This window comes from Aspergillus steynii (genome assembly GCF_002849105.1).
Source record: "Aspergillus steynii IBT 23096 chromosome Unknown P170scaffold_9, whole genome shotgun sequence".
Lineage (NCBI taxonomy): Eukaryota > Fungi > Ascomycota > Eurotiomycetes > Eurotiales > Aspergillaceae > Aspergillus > Aspergillus steynii.
In genome coordinates, this window is record NW_020194406.1 from 75,352 (window position 1) to 90,756 (window position 15,405).

General features: G+C 51.1%; 5 protein-coding genes across 5 annotated transcripts; 2 read left to right on the forward strand and 3 right to left on the reverse strand.

The window, feature by feature from the left end:
* Positions 1-278: 278 nt before the first annotated feature.
* On the forward strand, positions 279-1,918 carry P170DRAFT_416513 (MFS general substrate transporter; the record flags this gene model as incomplete). The annotated part of the gene is made up of 4 exons (XM_024847123.1): positions 279-609; positions 664-1,304; positions 1,353-1,557; positions 1,614-1,918. The coding sequence occupies 4 exons, from the start codon at positions 279-281 to the stop codon at positions 1,916-1,918; spliced, it is 1,482 nt and encodes a 493-aa protein (XP_024699415.1).
* Positions 1,919-2,664: 746 nt separating this feature from the next.
* Positions 2,665-3,746, reverse strand: P170DRAFT_450317 (NAD(P)-dependent alcohol dehydrogenase; the record flags this gene model as incomplete). The annotated part of the gene is made up of 2 exons (XM_024851115.1): positions 2,665-3,093; positions 3,150-3,746. The coding sequence occupies 2 exons, from the start codon at positions 3,744-3,746 to the stop codon at positions 2,665-2,667; spliced, it is 1,026 nt and encodes a 341-aa protein (XP_024699416.1).
* A 299-nt stretch (positions 3,747-4,045) lies between these two features.
* On the reverse strand, positions 4,046-6,491 carry P170DRAFT_513377 (Zn(II)2Cys6 transcription factor). The gene is made up of 4 exons (XM_024855102.1): positions 6,058-6,491; positions 5,485-5,984; positions 4,405-5,423; positions 4,046-4,338 (listed from the first exon to the last, which is right to left on the reverse strand). Exons 1-4 carry the CDS (start codon positions 6,455-6,457, stop codon positions 4,137-4,139), a joined length of 2,121 nt encoding a protein of 706 aa, XP_024699417.1. The 5' UTR covers positions 6,458-6,491; the 3' UTR covers positions 4,046-4,136.
* A 391-nt stretch (positions 6,492-6,882) lies between these two features.
* Positions 6,883-7,786, reverse strand: P170DRAFT_440490 (alpha/beta fold hydrolase). The gene has a single exon (XM_024850090.1). It carries the CDS (start codon positions 7,737-7,739, stop codon positions 6,969-6,971), a length of 771 nt encoding a protein of 256 aa, XP_024699418.1. The 5' UTR covers positions 7,740-7,786; the 3' UTR covers positions 6,883-6,968.
* Positions 7,787-8,729: 943 nt separating this feature from the next.
* P170DRAFT_430033 (uncharacterized protein) lies at positions 8,730-13,015 on the forward strand (the record flags this gene model as incomplete). Its single annotated transcript, XM_024847923.1, has 2 exons — positions 8,730-11,555; positions 11,630-13,015. The coding sequence occupies 2 exons, from the start codon at positions 8,730-8,732 to the stop codon at positions 13,013-13,015; spliced, it is 4,212 nt and encodes a 1,403-aa protein (XP_024699419.1).
* Between the last annotated feature and the right edge of the window lie 2,390 nt (positions 13,016-15,405).

Here is a 15,405-nt window from a genome sequence, read left to right on the forward strand (position 1 = left end):
TTTACGATCTTAATGAAGCAACCAACAACACGCAGCCTTGCCCTCGTAAAAGCCCGATCGGATCCTTCTCCAGCGGCCCATTCTATATAGTCTGCCTATCATAATTACCCATACTCTTGTCCACGTAGTCCCAGACATTGAGCCTAGACCCGTTAGTGCTTATCACGGAGTTCGGAATACAACGCAGTTATCCCGATCGGTATGACAACATTGTCCTCTGTCCGATATAAGAGCTCAATCTGCCCACCCTCAGGATTCCATAGCCATTCAATTTCATTATGAATGAAAACACACCGCTTCTCTCTAGATCACCATCCAATGAAGACCCCCAGACTTACCGACACCATGTAATCTCCGTCTGGCAAACATGGCGAATCCCGATCCTTTGTTACATCGCGGCTCTATGCCTCGACTTTGCAGAGACGATGCGCGCGACGCCGAAAACGCAGCTTTACGAATCCATTCTCTGCGAGCGCTTCTATACACCAAAGCCGGAGGATCCATCTGGACTCGTTCTCGAGATCACAGACCGCATGTGTAAAGTGCCGGAGGTTCAAGGAGCGCTGGTATCGATGCAGGCATGGCTGAAAATGGGCGAGAATTTGACCGGTAGAGCCCCCATCCATGATGCACACCCAGCTGGGCACTCACAGTAAACGGTAGCTCTCATCGTGGCCATTCCATTTGGCAAATTGTCCAATACCAAAGGCCGAACTCTCGTTCTCATCCTCGGGATCCTCGGCCAAATCCTCGCAGACGCCAGCATAGTCGTGGTATGCTATTTCCACAACATCGTACCACTCGAGCTCCTCTTTGCCTCGGTAGCTTTGCGCTCTATTGGTGGAGGAACGGTGGTCCTGTCGGCAATCGTGCACGCCATTATCGCGGACGTGGTCTCGGAGGAACGACGAGCGCAAGCCTTTTTCTATCTCGCGTCGACTCAGCTGGTATCTGAGGTGATTGCGCCGCTGCTAGGGTCGACTCTCATGGAGACCAGTGTCTACAATCCATTGTTACTGGGGTTTCCGTTGCAAATTCTCTCCATTGCGGTCGTCTGGGGCATCCCGAACTCAACGAGGTTTCAAAAAGATGGCGATGAGCAGCAGACCAGCCAAGGGACCAGTGGGCAAGAATCTCGAGCAGAAAATCTTCTATCACGTATAAAATCACTGGCGAGATTTATGCAGGCTCAAACCGGGGTTATTCTGATCGGGGTGTCGTTTCTTTCGTCAATGCTCGCGGGAGAATCTCTGGATTATTTGGTGCAGTATGCATCGAAGAAATTCGAGTGGAGCCTTGCAGAGGTCAGTATACCCTGTCTCAGTCAGAGAGCCAAGGTTAATGATTGACAGGCGAATTATCTTGTGTCCTTCCGAGGCATCAACAACCTGGTCCTCTTTCTACTCATCCTCCCAAGCATCACCCGCACACTGACATCGCGACACCATTTCTCGCCCAAAGATGTAGATCTGTGGACATCCCGAGTGAGCTCGATATTTGGCATCGTAGGTGCAATCTTCTTGGGTCTGTCCCCTTCGGCGACAACCCTGACCCTTTGTACGTGCACCTTGATTTCACGCCGTGTTCGACCGAAAGAGAACTAACCCACCTAGCCCTTGTCATTTTTACTCTTGCCGCTGGATTCTCGGCTTCCATCCAGTCGTACGGGACATCGCTTGTCCGAGTGGTTGATATCGCACCGTTTTATTCCTTTCTTGCGGTCGCCAGGATCGCTGGAACACTAGTTGGGTCGCCTCTTCTGGCGGCTGCATTCAATGTCGGGCTAAAGCTCGGCGGAGCAGGTCTCGGGATGCATTTCTACCTATCGGCTGGATTTTTCAGCATTGCCGGACTGGGTGCTTGGGCTGTTGGATTGTTCGATAGGGGGGAGAGGGGAGAGGATGAGGATGGGGTTTAAACCATACACTAGTGCCTAATCCTGATTCATCAAGTGATAAGTGAGGGAACATGTTCGCGACCAGAAGGTATGTAATTGTGATTGATTGGTGGGATAGACGCGCTCGGTTTCGGGTATGAGATGCTAGAGCAGGAATATTGCGCGTTGACGGAGTGGAATAACTAGAAGTGATCAGTCAGAGACGAAGAACGCCGAAGTGATTGGTGATGCCGATGTCTATCCTGGCTTTTATTCCGCATTCCGCTCCGAGCCGATGCCGTCATTCCGACGGTCCGATGCCAAGATTTAGGGCTTTGGCTTGATGCCTGGAGAATTCCAACTGGAAAATCGAATAAACGGTAAAACAAACCAAGTTATGAATAAATAGAATGTCGTAGTTACAGCGGAAGCGGGAAGGGAGATCGAGAAGAAGTGATAGAAAAAACCAATGGCTAGGGCTTGTAGGATAGAGTGCCCGAAGTGTTAGGGGGATAATGTCCATTAGTCACAGACCAAATCAGCATGGCGTTGAAGAGATTCTCTATTAATACAAGATAATGAACATACTGTTGCTGGAGTTCCCCTTCCCATACCGTCTGTGGGCAAATAATGCAGCAGTGCATCAACTTTATCTGCTGTCGAACACATCCACGTAAAACATCTCTAACAAAAGAAGATATATCTACACAATCCAAATGCGTGGATCTGGTAAACACAGGCTGTTTTGACTCAATATCCGAGCAAGAGGCCCACTTGCATGCCTTCAATTACTCATTGCGCACCTTAATGACAACCTTACCCCTCGCGCGCTTGGTTGCGATGCGCTCGTAGGCGAGCAATCCGTCTTCCATATCGTGGACGGAGTCAACAGGGATACGCAGGCGACCCTCCTCGACCAGACGTGTAAGATAGACGATGTCGTCGCGCACCGGTGGCGAGCTGAACATGATGTAGCGACGGGGCACGCCACCCAGCCAGGTGGGTAGCAAGGTATTGAGCAGGATGTTGACTGTCATCCCTAGAATTCCCTCGAGCACACCGATGTTGACCAGGGCACCATCGGGTTTAAGATAGGCAGGCGAGTTGGCAAAAAGCGCCTGCGTGCCGACGCAATCGAGGATAAAATCGAACGGCCTGTCTCCGTAATGCTCCGCCAAGTAGGCTGGGAGCGGATCGTGCCTGCGGTAATCGACGAACTAAACGCTTATTAGTCAAGTTTGGGAGTACCGACCCCCCAGGAATCCTTTTCTACCTCATCTACGCCCATGCCGCGCACCATAGCCTCATTCCCACCGCTAGCCACGCCGACAACCTTAGCACCACGCAGTTTGCACAACTGCACAAGAACCGAGCCAGCTGATCCGCTCGCTCCATTGACGAGCACAGTGTGGCCTTCGCGCACACCCACCGCGCGGATCATCTTGAGCGCGACACAGCCGGAGCATATGATGCCCGAGGCCGACGCCATATCAACGGCGGAGTCGACGCGGACGACCTGGCTTGCAGGTAGACGGACGTACTCAGCCAGCACGCCGTTGCCCCAGACAAAGAAGCCGGGGACGGTCTGGAAAGCGACAACGTGCGTACCTGCATCGCGCAGCTCGGCGGGAGCGCCCTCGCCGGCCGCAACCACCTCGCCGGACAGCTCGAGCTCCGGGATCCACGGGCTGGTAAGAGGTAGTTTAGGCACCTTCAGGAACATCTCGGTATTCACTTGCAGTGACACGTGCGATACGCGGATCAGGACGTCGGACGACGATCCTGTTGGCATGGCAGGTGTCGGCAAGCCAGCAACCAGCTCGAGGGCGCTGCGGGCGGCGCCGCGTCGCACACCCACCCAGGCTCGCATGGTCGGCGGGATAACCAGGGCTGGGTTGCTCGATGTCATATTTTGTGAGTAGTCAGGGGATTCGAGGTAAAAGAAAGAGAAAGATACTTTACAAATTATTAAGAAGTTTGACTGGGATTAGCTGAAGGAACAGCGCCTAAGACCACCTATGCCGTTACCGGAGTTACGGACCCTCTACTAGATTACATATCGCTTCCTGGCGCCCCCAAAGGATTGGAACCGTGGTAACGACACGCAAGGGTATGTTACAAACAGAAGTGATGCCAAATGACCTGTTGAAAGAAAGAAATTCAAAAATTGAAGAACGTTTTCCGAATTTCGCGCATGATCTATCTACCTACTCCACAAGGCATGTACAAGCAAAAGAAAACCAAATAGCCATGAAGTGAATCAATACAAGGAATTCGGTATTTCTTCCGGCTCGAACCCAGCCTCTAGCCAATGCGACATGTAATTGGCCTCCGGAGCAGCCACCAAAGGCATTGGATCCATTGGGATCGCTGCACCGGGCATGCGAGTGGGCACACCGGAAGTCTCTGCATGCGCGAGCGGAAAGGGACCGGCTCCAGACTGAGGACCATATGATCGAGGTCTAAAATAAGATGGTTAGCAGATCGGATCGCCCGGCTGACAAAAAGCGCAAGCAAACTAGACTTACTGAAGCCATGGAAATGAACCAAGGAGATACTCGCTGATTTCGGTGTCTTCACCGGCGGAGGGAATCGTGCTTTTAGCAATTTCCATCACTTCGAGGCTGAGCGCTTTGCCGCTCATGGGACCCGCATGTTGCATTTCATCGAGACACTGGATGGCGAGTTCGACCGTGCTAAAGATGGCCTTCGCATGATCAGACGTGATGATGGGATCGAGGACGTCGTAAAGCAGAGTCGCGCACGCGGATAATAACAGCGTACCGGAGGAGCCGTCGAACTTCGCACTCGGGTGCCGGCGAAAATAGACGTCGTGGTTGAGTTCTACGAGGCTGGTGGCGCTGTGGAGCGTCTCGTGAATTGCCCGATCAAGCTGCATGGGCCCTACTGCATGACTGTGAGCGCTCGCCCGAGTGTCAAAGAAAGTCGCAAACACCAGCGCCGGTCGATACATGAGCATGCGGACGAAATGGTAGCTGTTCCCCAAGGCCATGCGCTGGACTTCCTGCCATCCCTGCCCGAGGGGTGCCCCGGAGTCGTAGAAGTGCAGATACGAGGGAAGGTCATTCGTGATCGACTGCAGTTCTAGATCACATTCCATGATGGCCTCATGGGCCTCGGCGACATTCGCCATGGTTGAAGCGCGGTGGGGAGAATAGATCTGCACGGCGACGCGATCTGCGATGTGTCCGAGCCTGGCCATCGCGCGGATGAAGGCACATGCGGTCATTGGCTCTTGATACTTTCTGTTTTCGATGCTCTCGGGGGAAATTGAAGTTGATAGGTCCTCCACAGACGCTGCATCGTTCAAATCGTCGCGAAAAATCGACGGGCGGCCGGTGTACAACGCGCAGGAGCGTTCATGTGCGTATATTGTCCAGAAGGTGGATCTTAAGCGATGAGCCTTGGGATTCGCTCCGTCGACAACCTGCAGGCGATTAATCCCTAAAGCCATGGCCATACGAGCCGCAGTGCCGAGATGAAGATATGCATCGTTTGATCTCATCAGCTGGTAGGCAAAGATCCCCTATGGATTCCAATCATGATTAGTTGTCTATTGGACCGTGTGCTGTGATGCGGACACTCACCCGGAGAAGAAAAAAGTGAGTCGTGGAAAGACAAATATCGTCGGCCATGGCATTCAGCTCCACAGCCTTGTGCGAAAAGTGGTTTGCCCAACCTTCTGATGCCGAAATGTCTTGCTGCCCTTGGACACTCGACACTCTTGCTCCGATAGCTAGCACCATGAACAGGATATCGTCTCCCTTTACCTCCTGCCGCTGCCACGGGGGTAACCAGAGGTTTTGCCATGATTCCAGGACATCGGAATAGGCGATCACTGGCGCTTGTGGGTGAATAATGTCGAAATAGGCGCTAATGAAAGAATCGCCTAGTTCGCGAGGGAAACATGCGTCGGGTTGACACTTTGCGGTGCTGGCTTCGGTTGACATGGGGAACAGAAATTGTTCTAATTTCCATCTCCGCACGCCATCGGCGGCGGAGGAGCCCGAGCCGACAGCAGCTTCGGTGCCCCTATGCTGAATGCGCTCGTGTAGGCGTTGGATGAAGCAAAATTGTGACGAAGGCCCTAATTTGCCCGATTAGCAGCTGAGCGACAAGGTACCAAGCTCCCGAGACAGGCCCGTCCTAGAGTTCTGTACCGAAGAATTGGAATGCACCCGTATCGACATTTGATACTCCAATCCCTGCGCGGAGCTCCCGCTGTCGCTTGAGTTGGATTGGGTCGGTATGCCCTTTGTAACTAGGCAATGGATCCCCGGTGACGTGGTAGGCGCTACCGGCGGGACTAGTAGTGCTACTAAGATCACCAACCGCAGCAGCAGCCTGCGAAGCCAGATTGCTGCTGCGTGAACTCTGCTTCGGCAGCCGATATTCGCATCGAGAACGCCTCGATTGGCATCTCGAACAGGGCGTGTGACCGTTGCATCGAACCTTGCGAGCACGGCACTGTTCGCAGGCGCGCGAGATTCGGGTGATCGGGCGGGAGTAGTGTGGTGAAGAGCTCCGCCGAGTTGGCGTTTCCTCCGCGGATCTATCCATATTGTTAAGCAGTCTTTCTCTTCTCTGGACCGAGTGAGCTCGGAGTGTCAGTCTCGTTGGCGAGAAAGTCGCCTCTCCGCCGCATCCGACGATCCGAACTTCCGAACCGAGGGCGCTGACTCAGCCGATGTACTGGCAGGCATAGACTGCATTGTGCAGGCTACTGCGATGTATACGTTGCTGTCTGAATGGCTGACGCTAGAGATTGGTTGATTGGTTCTGGGGCGTCTATCTAAGGCCTGCGCTGGTGAAATACGGCATTTGTCCAATGCATACTGCTCCCTCGGGCTATCTGCGGTATAGTCCTCTCGCATGACCGGTACTACGGGCTGGGAATTATGAGTTTGGGGCATCATGCATTTTATTTTACTACTGAATTTAATTTACCCATGTGGAGTTATATGAGTGACTCTAGACCAGTGTCAAAAAAAACCTTGATTATTGGGAATTTGACTTCTATAGACCGGTTGAACTTCATACATGGCTTGCCTCGTGAACTTATGCCAAAACACTATAGAGCACGGATGAAGTCCTCAATGGCCTGTTTGACCTCGAAAGGCGCCTCAGTCGGAGGAAAATGGTAGACTCCAGGCAGCGTCGTCAGCTTGCATGAGGGCAATTCTGCCACCATGGGATCGATAGTGATCCCAATAGGGCCCGCAAAGTCCTCCGCTCCCTGAATGATGGCAGTAGGCACCGTAATTTCGGCGTAGCGGCCGGCCATTGCAAAGCTAGCAAGCGCAATACCGTTGTGTTTGCGAATATGAGCAGGCCATTTGGCAGCCTCCTGGGCAATATCCTTCGAAAGCTTCATATTCGCGTAGAAATCCACACATTTGGATGGGCTCTCGGCGCCCGCCCAGAGGTCTTCGCGCGATAGAAAGCGAGCCATATTTGGTCCGTCGTAGTAGGTACCCGTATAGATGATACCAGACACACTTGTCGGATGGGAGAGAAAGTAGGAGCTGGCAATGTTCCCGCCCATTGAGTGCGTCAATAAAATCTTGGGCTCGGCGCTGAGACCTGCAGTCTTGAGGACGGTCGCGACGTCCTCGCCGTGTCGTGGCACGCTGTAAAGCTCTGGCGTATCGGGCTTCGAGGAGCGCCCGTAGCCGCGGGAGTCGAGAGTAAGGCAGCGATAGTTCGATCCCAATAGTGAGATCAAGGGCTTCCAGAGATCCGAGACACCGAAGTAGCCGGATATGCAGACTAGAAGCGGGCCAGATGTTCCGTGGAGCTCATAGTAGATCTCCTGGCCATCATCGGTTGTTGCGAAAGACATGATGTAGAGAAGGACAGCACAGGATGACAGTGTTTCTTGACCAGAAAGTGCGGGTGTATCTGACTGACTTTTATCGGAGCGCAGAAAGGCACGACTAAATATGCAGTCTTGTGCTGGCACTACGTCATGGATCTGGGCCTGGTGGGCGATCTGACGGTATCCCACCGGATGGTTCGGACCATCAGATTTTCTTTTACATTCTTTATTTGTTCTGCAGTCGATCCGGAAAGCTCTGCTCGGAAGGCAGATTAGATAAAATTGGGACTAGAAATCTACCGACTCCACGGATTGGGGACATTGGGGGTTGCTGTCACGGAAGGGCCTTTAGGTCGGTATCCCATTATGCGGCATCCCATCGGACTCCCAATCGATGTGGATCCACAGGTTGTCGACTCCACAAATACCGAGCTCAGCCGAAGAAAAAGTCGATTACAAAGGGGGTTCCATTGAAAAGTCCTCGGAAGAAGATGCAGGTCGGTCCGCACATCCGAGCTCATGCCCGCAGCCATTCAAGCTTTCGAAGCGCCACAGCCACGGAGCCCGAGTTGTGGAATGAAAGAGATGTTGATGAAGATGCTTTCAGAACCCACGAAATACGACATTGTGGTAATCCAAATTTCCGGGGGTCTCGACTCTCGGAAGCCCGATCTCTACACTCGGTCCGCTCCCCTGGTCGTCCGAAGCTGGACGGGGTTGACGAATTGCCGTGGGCCATGGAGATATCCCAGCTATGATAAAAATGTAGCTGTTGATACTTAAATGACCTTCGTTGGAGGGGGAAGTCGTTTTTTCTTGTCACCCATAAGGCTTAACATTCGCGCAACGGTCTGTTCTTGAACTCAGAAATCTTGTACACCATTAAGATAACTCTGATTACGCAAACAACCGCCGGGCATTCAGACCAGAATCTTACTAGGTGAGAATTTCTAACTTGTCGACACGGAGTTTTGAGGTCGTTTGATCGTTCTCAGCTAATTAACCAACGACCAGATGGACAAGACGTCAGCGCCCCCGGTATCAGATGACCTACCGATCTATCGAACACGGGGGCGAGCCATTGGCGTTTCCTTCAAAGATGTAACGGTTGAGGGATCCAGCGCGGGCCAGCGAACCGTCTATGACCTACCTCATATCCTTGCCGATATCGTCTGCGCGCCATACCTACTGCTACGAGAGAAGATCGGCAATAAGCCTCGACCGAGACGAAACATCCTTCAAGACATGACTGGACTGGTACCCCCAGGTGAAACTATGTTGGTCCTCGGTCGCCCAGGCTCAGGCTGCACGACACTTTTGAAGACCGTAGCCAAAAGCTGGGATTCATTTGCGGCAGTGAAGGGCGATATACAATACGCCGGCATGTCGGCGGATGATATCCCTGCCGCACTCAAATCAGAGATCATTTACTGTTCCGAGGATGATCAACATTTCCCAACGCTCCCGGTGAAGTACACGATGGATTTTGCGCTTAAATTGCGCCATCCTGCCGACAGTCTGATGCCCGACGGTGCCTTCTCGGAGGAGTATACGAAGCGCTTGCTGGTCTCCCTAGGCATCCCACATACGGCCAATACGATTGTTGGAGACTCTTTCACTCGCGGGGTTTCTGGTGGAGAGCGACGCCGCGTGTCCCTGGCAGAAGTTTTGGCTACCAATCCAGCGCTTGCGTGTTGGGATAATCCTATTCGTGGCCTGGACAGCTCGTCGGCGTTGGATTTCTTGCGCCTGTTGAAGCGCATGTCGGTAGCGACGGGTATGAGCAATGTGACGACATTATATCAGGCCTCCGAGAGCATGTATCAAGACTGCTTCGACCGAGTCGTGGTCTTGTACGATGGCCGTCTGATCTACTCAGGCCCGGCAAGTAGCGCCAAGTCGTACTTCCAGGGGTTGGGCTTTTATTGCCCCGAGCGACAGACTACCCCAGAGTTTCTGACGTCCATTACCTCGCCAGCCGAGCGACAGGTCAGCCCAGAATACAACGGGCCTTTATATCTCGACGCCGACTCCCTTGCGAAGGCCTTCCAGCGGAGCTCTCACTTTGAGCAGCTTCAAATCCAAATCCAAGAGTATACAACTAATTACCAATTAAACCCTGAGCCTCAAAAAGAGTTTCGCGAAAGCGCGACGGAGATCCGTTCCAAGCAGGCATTGAAGCACGCTATTGAGCCCGCTTCACAATGGGGTCAGATCGTCATAGGTACCCAGAGGTACTACAGACTGTTCTGGGGAGACCGCAACACTTTCTTCACGGTCCTAGCTCTGTGCATTGTCAATGCTCTCATCACCGGGTCCGGGTTCTACGCAGCCCCAAAGACAGCGTCGGGGTCGTTCGAAAGAAGTGGCGCGGTCTTTTTTGCCGCCGTGTACTTCTGCATGACTGCTCTGACCGAGGTGGTTAAGACTGTGAATTCCCGGGCGATTCTCCTGAAGCAGCACAATCTCGGGCTTATAAGTCCTGCAGCATATGCGGTTATTCAGACTATTGCTGATATACCATGCGCGCTAATCCAAACGATCATGTTCTCGATTTGCTACTATTTCATCATCGGTCTCAGCCTCAGCGCATCTCAGTTCTTCATATTCTTCTTGATCGTGTTCGTGCACTTCTCGGCCATCTCGAGCATGTTCCGCATGCTAGGTGCCTGGTCTCCCAGCTTCAGCATCGCGCGTCTTTTTGCCGGCTGTGCGCTCCCAATATCATGTGTCTACGCCGGATACGCGCCTCCGGTCCCTTCCATGCATCGCTGGGGATCGTGGATACGAAGAATCACCCCGACACCCTTTGCCGTGGAAGCAATGCTGGGAAACGAGTTTTATAACGTCGTTCTTCACTGTACCGAGTCGCAGCTGATTCCCTCTGGACCTGGTTACGATGATATTCGTTACCAGGCCTGCCCGATGCAAGGTTCAGAACAGGGGTCTGCTCTTGTGGATGGAGCGGTCTATGCGAAGGGTATGTATGGCGCCACGCGCAGCCATCTATGGCAAGACTTTGGCATTATACTGGTCTTCTGGTTCCTCTATACAGTCATTGGTGCCGTAGGGCTCACTACCATGACGCGTGATAGCGGCAACGCGACCGGCCCCGTGTACAAGCGCAACACAACCATTTCGCAGGGAGAAGAAGCCACTCAGGATCAAGCGGATGACATCGAAAAACAGATAGTCGACACGCCACCGACGTCGAGAGACAAAAAGGACCCCAACGAGAACAATATCAGCACCTCAGATGCCTCTACTATTGGGACTGGCGAGATGAAGACCACAGAAACGGACGAAACCCCAACAGCAGAGAATAGCGTGAGCTTCACCTTCAACAACCTGAGCTACTGGGTCAACGCAGGAGGGGAAGAACGACAGTTGCTTAAAAACGTGGCTGGCTACGTGAAGCCTGGCCAATTGACAGCTCTGATGGGTGCATCCGGCGCCGGAAAGACGACGCTCCTGGACAATCTCTCGCGTCGAAAGACCGAGGGGCGAGAAGAGGGTGAAATTCTGCTAAATGGACAGCCCCTCGGTAGCTCATTTGCGCGTTCTTGTGGATTTTGTATGCAGCAAGACATCCATGAGCGGACGGCAACTGTTCGAGAGGCCTTGCAGTTCTCTGCGCATTTACGACAACCCACACATGTCCCCAAGTCCGAGAAGATGGAGTACGTCGAACAGGTCATTCGTTTGTTGGAGCTTGAGAACATTGCAGACGCCTTGATTGGCGAGACTGGTGACGGACAGTTGAACGTGGAGGAACGAAAGCGCGTAACAATTGCCGTGGAACTCGCTGCGAAACCGTCATCCCTCTTGTTCCTCGATGAGGTATGAATGACACCCCCTTTTCCTGTCCAAACTTTGGACCCGATTTACTAATATCTGGTGTTTCATCTCAATAGCCCACGTCCGGTCTTGACAGCCAAGCGGCCCATTCCATTGTGGTCTTCTTGCAAAAGATCGCTGCCCAGGGAGTTCCGATAGTGTGCACAATCCACCAGCCATCTGGTGTTCTTTTTGAATTATTTGATCATGTCATACTTCTTGCCCCCGGAGGCCGAACCGTTTATTTTGGAGAGACTGGCAACAATGCCTCGACAGTAGCGGACTACTTTGCCCGAAACGGTGCAGTGATGAAGCTTGAAGACAATCCAGCCGAGTTTATCATCTCTACCGTCGTCAACAAGGGAGAAGGAAGCAAAGACTGGCCCGAGATCTGGAACACGTCGCCAGAGTCTGCCGCACTCCAGAGAAAGATACAGGCGATCAACCAATCCTCTTGCCATGCCGCAGACCACAATCCTGCTCCTGACTCTAATCGCCAGTACGCCCTGGGCTTGCCAGCCCAGATCGTGGCCCTTACTAAAAGACACTGGACAGCTGTCTGGCGGGACGGACAATACAACTTCAGCAGACTGTCAAAGTCCATTTTTATGGAACTGATCATCTCCTTTACGTTTTTCCACATCAAGGACACAGCGAACGGCTTGCAAAACCATATGCTTGGTGTTCTACTTTCAAGCTGGGTAGTTGTAGCTATGGCCTCGGACGTGCAGGCTGTCTGGCATGAGAAATGGTCGATATTTGAAGCTCGAGAACGCAACGGAATCTACGACTGGAAAGCTCTTCTCTCTGCAATCTGGATAGTTGAGATTCCCTGGCATATATGCATCTATACTACCATCTTCTTCTGCATCTACTGGACATTTGGATTCTCCAGCACAGCCAGCATCGCAGGGTTTGTCTACTTCATGTATTTGCTATTTGCAATGTTTGGACTCGGTGTCACCTATCTCACTGCGGCATTATTCCCCAATGACACAATGTCGGGCTATGCCATCTCCTTACTTTGGGTGACATTGCTTATGTTCTCTGGCGCAGCAAACCCACATAGCGCGCTGAACAGCTTCTACGAACCGTGGCTGTGGTGGGCGGACCCTCTCACATATTTCTTTGAGCCCGCCGTCTCGACAGTCTTGCATGATGTCAAGGTCCACTGTGCGCCCGAAGATATGGCTATTTTCAGTCCCCCGTCGGGAAAATCCTGTCTACAGTATGCCCAGGACTACCTACAGAGAAACCCTGGGTATCTGGAGAACCCGCATGCTATGGAGAACTGCAGCTACTGCCCCTACTCTGTCGGTGACGATTTTGCAGAGTCACTGCACTATTACTTCTCCGTACGATGGAGGGACCTGGGCGTATTCATTGCGTTCTGCATCACCAATATTGTGTTGACCTTTTTCATTGTTTGGGTTTTACGTGTCAAGCTGCGTCTCCACAAGTAAGAAGGGTCGCACTTGATTTGCATAAGGGCCGACGCGCTGTCCCCGTTATAAAAGCCTAAATAGAGGACGGGGATTGCATTTCTGCTAACGGTCTGGCGTGCACGCCGATAATTAGCCTTTCAGAAATTAGAGTAGATATTTTTATACATAGACAGATTATAACTGAGAAATAGATATAGAAATTTACTGTTAAATCAAGAAAAACCAAGAAGCCTCCATCCAGTAATAAAATTTGGGAAACAGTACAGTATTCCTTGCTTCCCTCACTCTCTCTCCCCTTTTTTTTTTTTTTTTTTTTTTTTTTTTTTTTTTTTTTTGCTTTTTTCTGATAGCATCGGTACCTATCTGACCTGGGCGGCGTCAAGAGAGTCTTAGTACTGCTCAGCAACTGCCTGAAGGCTTTCACATTCTCGATGAGACTGCACTTTATATTGGAGTCAACTAGAGTACATAGGGGAGACCCGGTCGCCTAACGGAACAGGAGTGTTAAGGCCACTCATTTGTGGGCAGAGTTAAGAAAAGTACCGGCATTTCCTTGCCAAAAAAAAAAAAAAAAAAAGATACATCCTTTTTTGGTATCAGATTAAGGTCATATGCAGCACGATCAAGAAAGCCTAAAGAGCATTGATCAAATATAAAGATAACACAGTTCAGAAAAGGGTGATCGTATCAATGTAGGGTAGAGACAACGGTACAGAATCCTATTTTTATATCTCACTCCGGCGAATGAGAGTTCTTTGGAAGATGCTGTTGGGACGCACATTCATTACTAGGTAGTAATTTGAAAAGTTTCTGCCAGATGTATAATGCATTGAATGCTGAGCCCAGGAACCAATGCAAAATGGGAGCCTGGTCGACCAGTTCTGGATCATGGATACACCAATGATGAGTGTCTAAAATAGCTAAGTGACACTGCAGAAGCCACTTCAGCTGTCTTCGTCAGGCCTAGTCCACTCACACCACAATGACTAGTCGTACTTTGTGAAACCCTCGCAAAAATCATCGGATGAAGAAACATCCATGTCCTCAATAAATGAATAAAATTCTTTTAACCCGACGAAGTGCATCTGTTGAGACGGCAAGCTACGCAGCCGCTTCGCCGAATTAAACAAAAATCATATCTATACACCAACCCCATAATAACAGAAAAGCCAAAACATCAAATATAAACAACGAAATCAGCAGCTACCACACCCCCATCGCGTGTCTACTGCACCCACGGGCTATGCTCTCTTTCTGCCCTGTTCTAACTGGGTGTTTCCCCTTTGCACATTACTAGCAGAAATCACACCACGACAACTGTCCCATGTACCGTATAATAACCGTAATTCTCGCCTAGTTCGAGCGAACCCAAATTGCTGAAGGCGTCCTATTTGATTCACGAATTCGCCGACGTATCGGGTCGGCCGATGTTGTGTCACTACTGCGCCGCAGCCTTGCGCTCTCCCACGCAATCGCTCGATCAAGACAAGGTGTCCCATTTTAAGGTGCCTGTCCTAGATAGAGCCTCATCGACCATCCCAACAGGAAAGGTTGCAAGAAGAAAAGTCTCTCCACCAGGTAAATCAAGACAGCCGCGTTGTTGGTAGTGTATCCTGAAATGTGTCCACTGTCTGTGACGGCGACTGGGACGGTTGAGGCTCATGGTAGGGACTGAACAGCTCTGGATGTACGGCAGCCTAGAGCGACTCAAATCAAAGTTTCGAAAATTTAATTTATCAATTATCGGCAATATCGGCATACGCGGGATTCATGTTTTTCTTACCCTACGGATCAGACCCATTTCTCTCTTGGTGTATACAACTAGACAATTCCAGGTGCTGATCCGGAGGATCTATGGGTTGTATAAGATGGCTAAAGAAAACAACCTATATTTACATAACCACACATTCAAACGAAGAACATATAGTAATTAAGTATCTGAAAGTCTTTCACTGCGGTGCTGTAACGTTCACACAGTTATGCGTATTTAGAAGGCCCCGGTTACGGTACTTATCGAGTTATATGCCGCGGTTGTTGGCCTTTATTCGTGCAATTTTACTTTGCGCTTGACCAGCCCGTACTGCGATTTTGAAATGTATCAAAAAGCACAGTGTGTTGTAACATGTATGCTTGAGATAGAACATCGCGTGGAGTCAAAAGTAGACCGTGACCAAGACTAGATTAAGGGAATTTTCACATACATACATATGACTGAAATGCTGCAAAGCTTAATGCGCAGAGAATATTTAGATTATTTCACGAGGAATGAATATGGTTTGTTTAAGTCCTGGGGATATCGAGCGGGCTCAGTTAGTCCGCGTCGATTGTTGCAGCTGATCGGGCGTGAACGGAGACTTGATCACCCTCTGATTCTCTCAGTAACGACCATGCGCCGGCCATGCATTGAG